This window comes from Corylus avellana, chromosome ca1, assembly GCF_901000735.1.
Source record: "Corylus avellana chromosome ca1, CavTom2PMs-1.0".
NCBI lineage: Eukaryota > Viridiplantae > Streptophyta > Magnoliopsida > Fagales > Betulaceae > Corylus > Corylus avellana.
In genome coordinates this window covers 31,825,483-31,832,423 of record NC_081541.1, presented here as the reverse complement: position 1 = coordinate 31,832,423, position 6,941 = coordinate 31,825,483, and the positions used below count along the sequence as shown (strand labels likewise).

Genomic DNA, 6,941 nt, shown 5'->3' with positions numbered 1-6,941 from the left:
TTGTTCAAACTATTTTTTACAAAAAGATGAGGAGGGTTCCTATAGTGCTATAGAGAGATGATTTCCCATCTGTGGATATAGCTAAAACCAATAGGGTGGCAAAATACAAAGAACAAAGATGTTGATTTGGTACTTTTTTATTTTTTATTTTTTATAATCATGATATGGGCCATTTTCTTAAGGCTACATTAGGACAAAGAACCTTTTATATTTCAGCTGTGACAGATGGGTTGTCAATACCATTCATGATAAGCATTGATGGAATGCACTGGATCTCAAGCATTTGCTACATACTTACACATCCCATCATCTCATGTTCACCCTCCTTTGAATCAGAACTTTTTTTTTTTTTTTTTTTGATTTATTTTATATTTTATCTTGTTTTATCAAATGAAGCTGTGATTATATATCTCACCCAACATGTAAATTCATATTAAAGGTGTCCCATATCCATCAATTAATATACACATAAGCAACACATGACACACAAGGCAAATTTGAAATGCCCGTTGACTGTTTATTAATGGGAAATGATTTCTAAGCTCAATTAGGTTAAATCTCACTTATAAACTTATAATAACGTCCATGCTATTAATTTCTCTTTACATTTAAAATTTTAAATAACGTGACGACGTATACATCATTAAACAGAGTATTTGAGGCGCGTAATAAAAGCCAATTTCGTTAATTATTTAATTATGATTGTTAAGAAATCTCCTATGTGGGTCTCAGATTCAAAAACCTATTGAAACTTTGGAGTTTTATATCTATAAACAGTAATAGCGATTAAGGTGGGTGTACACAAAGATCTGCTTGGTTGTGAAATATAAATCCTTTAATAATAATAATAATAATAATCACCACAACCACAAGGATATCAGCATGCAATATTTTTATAATAATTGCCCAAATTTTCAAAGCAAAAGTTCTATGTCTACACCTAATATTGGGCTAGCAGAACTGAATTATTTAATTTTCACAAAAATAAATAAAAAAAGAAATGGGTATTTCCTAAAATAACTTGAAAAAAAATCCTATTCTTCAGCCTTTCCAGATGACCAAACTGACAAATTCTCTCTCTCTCATATAAATGAAAACTGACTTGTCCACAGGGAGCTCAGAGAGTCTCTCTCTCTCTCTCTCTCTCTCTCTCACACACACATACCCAGTTGGGATTGAATTTTCTTTATTCAAAAACAAACACCCTCTGAAATCTCTGACCCGAAAGTTTAGTCACAAAATCTGCATGTGTACGTCGTTGCTTACCGCGTCCCATACAGCTCTCTTTAATGCTTAGACGAAAGAGAAAAAAGGGGAAGAAAAGTTAAAGATAGAGAGAGATACGTGGGTTTAAGTATCCTAGGCCACCCCTCTTCCCCTTTCAACCTTTCTGTTACTTTATTTCAATCCAATTTATCTACTGCTATATATTAAACCCACACCTCTCTCTTTGTTTTCCAATTTATATATATATATATACCACACCCCCACCACCACCACCTTTGTTTTCTATTTTGTTCCTCAAAACCCAAGCATTCCAAGGAAGAAAGAACCTCCAGAGAGGAGAGAAATAGGAGGAAGCCCTTTTGAGCGTTTTGATTCAGGAACAAGTCAAGCACCAAGGTTGAAGCAAACCCAGTTGGTTATTTGCTGGAGGAAGGCTGAGAAAGATCTGAAAGAAGGGATTTTTCTGTTTTGTGGGTTTTTTTTGGAGGTTTGGATTTACAGAGTATATATGGCGATTCAAGCGCAGTTGTGTTCGGAGAATCTTGGGTTTCCGTCGTGCGGGGCGCAAGATTGGATCATGGAAAATGGTTGTGGCGGTTTTGGTGGGTTCAATGGGTTCTCTCTCAATCTCCAACAGAAGCAACAATTGCAACAACAGCAGCAACATGTGCAGCAGCTGCAATATCAGCAGCAGAGGAATCAGAATCTGTTTTTCGACAACAGTTTTATTGCTTCTACTTTAAAAAACAACACCAGCGCCACCGACAACAGCCACATCCACGATCTACCAATGCTGTATTCTCAAGGGTCGATAGCTTCTCAGTTTGAGAAACAGAGGCAGGAGATTGACCAATATATCAGATTACAGGTTAGAAATCATACCCTCATTTTCGCAGAGGCATTTTGAGATTATTAATTATATTGAATACATTGTGGGGTTCTTTTTAATTGGCAAAATATTGTAGATTTCTTAATTTCTGATTGGTTTTTTTTCCATTTCTAAGCAGAACGAGAGATTGAGATTAGTATTGCAAGAGCAGAGAAAGCAACAACTTGCACAGCTGCTGAAGAAAATCGAATCAAAAACATTGCTTTTCCTAAGACAGAAGGATGAGGAAATTGCACAAGCAGCTAAGAGAACAATGGAGCTCGAAGATTTCTTGAGAAGATTGGAGGCAGAGAACCAAGCGTGGCAGAGAGTGGCTCAAGAAAACGAAGCCATGGTTGTTTCCCTGAATAACACTTTAGAACAGGTTAAAGAAACAGCCCCTTGTGGGTTCAACAACGGGGCAGACGACGCAGAATCTTGCTGTGATGATAATGATAGAGAGCAGGAAGAAGCAGAGGAAAACAGACGAGGATTGTTGTGTGAGGTTGAGCAGAGAAATATGATGATGGTGTGCAAAGGCTGTAATTTTCGGAGTTCGTGCATGTTGTTCCTTCCTTGCAGGCACCTTTGTTCATGCAAAGCTTGTGAGGCTTTTCTCGATTCCTGCCCCGTCTGTACAACGGCAAAGAAGGCCAGCATAGAGGCTTTGATTTTCTAGGCAAGTTTTCCGGGAAAAGTAAAGTAAACCAAACCAAAAAAAAAAAAAAAACTTGGAAATATGCTTTGGATTTGATCAGAGCACGATGAATGAACAGAGCCCATTTAGACGCATGCACTGTTTTTTAGTTTTTTTATTTATTTTTTTTAACCTGTAGCCTGTAGGGTCTCTGTTTTTATTTTTATTTGTACCTTAAAACAACCAAAAATCAATTGAACAGAATTACAGGACAGAGCATCTTTTCCTTTCCTGGATCATTGATATTCCCTCTTCAATTTTCTCTTTTTTTCTCATTTTTCTTTTTGTTTGTCATGCCAGATTGATTTGATTTGATTATTCATATCAGATTTCACCACTTATTTTGCCTTTGGCAGTTCCCCAACTCTCACCACAGTGACTGGAGAGAGGAGGGGGGGTTGAAAGCAATGTCAGGCTAACTTGTCTGTTTCGTCATCCCTTCAATTCATCCAATTGATTCAACGGGCAAAAATCATTTTGGTTTCTGAAAAGGATATGAAAAGCTTGCTGCCAAGCAAAGATTAGCACAGAAAAAATTTTGAACCAGCCAGGAAAAGGACACCCCTCTTAGTTGTAAGCATTAAGAAAAGCCAAATCTGCCTGTTTGATTGCAACCTGTTTTTTTTCTCTTGCTTTTTCCGTTTTACTTTGTCTTTCTTCCCTCTTTACTCTCCCCCATAGTTATTAGCAAATGCCAGATATATCAGCATTGATTCTATACAAAAACAAAGTTCAAAAAAAGTAGATTCAATCTGGATAATCAATGAATTAATTAAACCCCATTTTTGATACATTATTATTAGCTTGGTCTACGTGCTCTGAACTTGCCCAAAGTTTCTTGATTACTATAAGATAATACGACCACCGTACATGCATATTTTATTGCAGTCTATTGAGGATTGAGGAAATTGCACGCAATAGGGCATTTGGATGTCAACCCCATGCACCCTTTGGGTGTCACTTTCTTGGCCCTAGCTATTGTCACCACCAACCTACAACCAATTATAATTATTTTCTTTTTACCCATTCTTCTTTGGCACTCCAAGAAAACTCCATATCTCTTTTCAGACCTCTCTTATCACTAGGCCATCTCCACCATCACTAGTTCACTTTGGCATCTCTTTAGATTTCAGCCAAGTTGCCAACACTATTGTATGGGCACGCCACACATATTAATAGTGGGTTGCAATTATATAAAAAAAAAAAAAGAAAAAAAAAGAAAGAGAAAAAAGAGATATGTTCAATCAAATTTAATAAGGTATTATTAGATGTATTAGATTAATGATGTTCTTCACACCCATATGTGTTTTCTCATGTTTGTTACTTAAAACACGTCACGTCAACCAAGAATATCTTATGAGCACACATATTAATGGGTTGCAATAAAAATTGAGATATGTTCAACCAAATTTAATTAGGTACCTTAAAAAGTGTGAAATTAATCTTGTTCTTCACACTCACTCATCTTAAACATGATGTATTTTAGGCCAACTAATAGTACTATTGACTGAGCACACATATTAATGGGTTTCAATAAATAAAAAAAAATAGATATGTTCAATCAAATTTAATAATGTACTATAAGAAGTTGCACATTAATGTTGCGCTTCGTATCCATTTCAAACTTGATGTATTTTAAGGGCACACGTATTAATGGGCTTTGACAAAAAAATGAGATATGTCATGCTTAAGAAAAAAAAATTTAATAAAATACTATAAAAATTGTTACATTAATGTTACTCTTCACATTCATCAAGAATAACATAATCTTTGGTATAATAAGATTATCACCTCCAGACTTTTTCCTATACTTGAAAAAAAAAAAAAAAGGAAAGCCAAATCCATTAGGTGGTTTGAAAGCAAATGATGTTGATAAGATTAAACTAAAAAAGAAAAGAAAAAGGAAAAGATAACCTTAAAAAGTCATGGGTGGGAGTAATAGGTGTAGGTCCAATTGAGTAGATGTTAAAATGGCGTTGACAGGAGATATGTTGAAGTCATGGGTCTTTCGTTCTCATTTAGCGCCTGCTTTCTTTTCCACTACCCCGCCGTACACCTCTGATTTCCTTTGCTCCTCCTGGTAGGCCCTATTCAAACAATATCGCTTGCTTCGTTCTTCTTTCCTTCCTTCCTTCCTTGCTCTTTCTTCCACACGCTAACTACAATGGGCCCCTTCTGCAGATTTCCCTTCTCTCTTTCTACTTTTCACGTTCCACAGAGAAAGAGAAACAGAGCAAGAGAGAGAGAAAAACAGAGCAATACAGTGCTTTCATGCCATCCCATCGTATAAGTTGGAACACCCACCCACTCCTTCCTTTCACTCTCCTACCACATATTCACACAACAATTTATCATCTGGTCAGGAAAATCTTTGAGAGTCTCCTCTCTATTACCAATCAAATCAAAGTCCATTTTGTTTAGCGGTTTCAAAACGCTTAGTTTGAAAAGATACCGATTAATTCATGAAAACCCATTTGATAAAATTGCGATTCGGCATTTAAAATGATTACATGCAATTTGAGAACATAAAATGAGATGTTGTAGATGATGTGTGAGATGTATTAGAGGATTGATTAAACGATTGATTGGAACGGCTAATCATACTAGTATTAGTATTGTAAGATAATTGTAAAATAAAAATGTAATTTTCAGTATAACTCAATACTTATAATGTTTTTATTAAAGTTTATATGCGCGTTAATACAAAAATGAAAGCATTATAATGAGAAAATAATGAGTTAATTAAAGAGAGCATTAGTGTGTGAAATTGGGTTTTGCAATTTTGTCAATGATGGGCCATAGTCATTCCTAACCATCATTGTGAGCAAAGAAAAACCCTAACTAATACTATCAGTCTATCCCAGATGGAGATGCATTAAGGTTTCCTAAAGCCATTGCTAATATATATATAAAAGATTTTATTTTTATTTTTTCTAATTGAATAAGGGAAAGGGATTGACTATGTGTAAGATCGATTCAACAGCATTACTGGTAAGGACACGAGGCAATTAATTAATTCAACACCTCCTCATCTGCAGCATTGAAAAGTTGAGTCAAAATAGCATACGGCATTCAATTTGAAGAAAGATTGGCTGCCATTGTAGTGAATTTTCTGCCTTGAAAAAAGAAAAATTCATTCAAATACTAAGAAGATTAATTTGGACACTTGAAAACGACAGAAAATAAAATAAAAATAAATAAATAAAGAAAAGAAAAGAGATATTCGAATCCAAAAAGTAGGAACCATTGTAATGCCTGCAAGTTGACCTTGAAACAATGCTTGACTGTACTATTTTTTTTTTTTCTATCCAATTTATGACTTCACTTACCATACCAAAAAAGCACTGTTTGGAATGGAATTAAACCTAAAAAAAATTAAAAAAAATTGATTTATATATAAGTTTTATATGCATTTTGGGTTAAAGGAATAAATCCTTAGAAAGAAAATCCATAAGAAATAAGGAAATAAAAGTACCACTAAACCATAAATTACATTTCATTACCAAAAAAACCCATTTCGCAAACCAAACGGGCCCAAGTGTTATTTGGTTTTGCAGTTTCAAAACAATAGTGATTTCAAAACGCAATTGATTGCAAGTTACAACATAGTTAAGAGTTTGATAAAATCTAAATTCAGCCTTTAAAATCATGCATTTTTTTTAAAAATAAATGCTATTGTTTTTCTTGGTCTCACGTGTATATTGTTTTCTAAAAAAGCAGAAAAAGACCTACCCCACCGATCCTTTAAAAAAAAAAAAAAAAAAAGCAGAAAACAATATCCACATAGATTCAAGAAAACACCAAGAAAAACTGTAGCATTTGTCTTTTTTTAAAACACACCCTCTTGCTTGTAGTTTGAACTGTGAAAAAAGCTATAATTTTTAAATAGTCATTTTTTTTTTCTTTCAAACCACTCCCAAACATAATAATTTTTCTCAATTTTGCTTTTAAAAGCAGATTTGACGTACAAAATTGCGGGGCTAAACACACTCTAAAATTATATATATATTTATGTTGAGATTTAACCGTTGATTGTTTTTTTCTCTGGCCCAAATACCTTGTTATCTTGTTGGGTTGAGGCCTATACTCTTGTGTTTTTGGACCTATACTTGAACAGCACGAAGCCCAAAAAACCCAAAGAATAAAAAA

The 6,941-nt window shown here is 34.5% G+C and overlaps 1 protein-coding gene across 2 annotated transcripts; it reads left to right on the top strand.

Moving 5' to 3' along the window:
- The first annotated feature begins 1,137 nt into the window (after positions 1–1,137).
- Positions 1,138–3,031, top strand: LOC132189741 (probable BOI-related E3 ubiquitin-protein ligase 3). Of its 2 annotated transcripts, none has more exons than XM_059604532.1 (2): positions 1,138–2,095; positions 2,235–3,031. In XM_059604532.1, exons 1-2 carry the CDS (start codon positions 1,736–1,738, stop codon positions 2,772–2,774), a joined length of 900 nt encoding a protein of 299 aa, XP_059460515.1. In that variant the 5' UTR covers positions 1,138–1,735; the 3' UTR covers positions 2,775–3,031. The 2 variants fall into 2 exon arrangements, with proteins under 2 accessions (XP_059460515.1, XP_059460508.1); XM_059604525.1 differs by having other exon boundaries at positions 2,232–3,031.
- Positions 3,032–6,941: the final 3,910 nt, after the last annotated feature.

What these genes read in the sequence shown, in the direction of transcription:
- LOC132189741 (XM_059604525.1), top strand. Translation starts at nt 1,736, where the DNA reads ATGGCGATTCAAGCGCAGTTGTGTTCGGAGAATCTTGGGTTTCCGTCG. An exon ending in ACCAATATATCAGATTACAG is followed by an intron (nt 2,096 to 2,231) that starts GTTAGAAATCAT and finishes TCCATTTCTAAG; the next exon opens with CAGAACGAGAGATTGAGATT.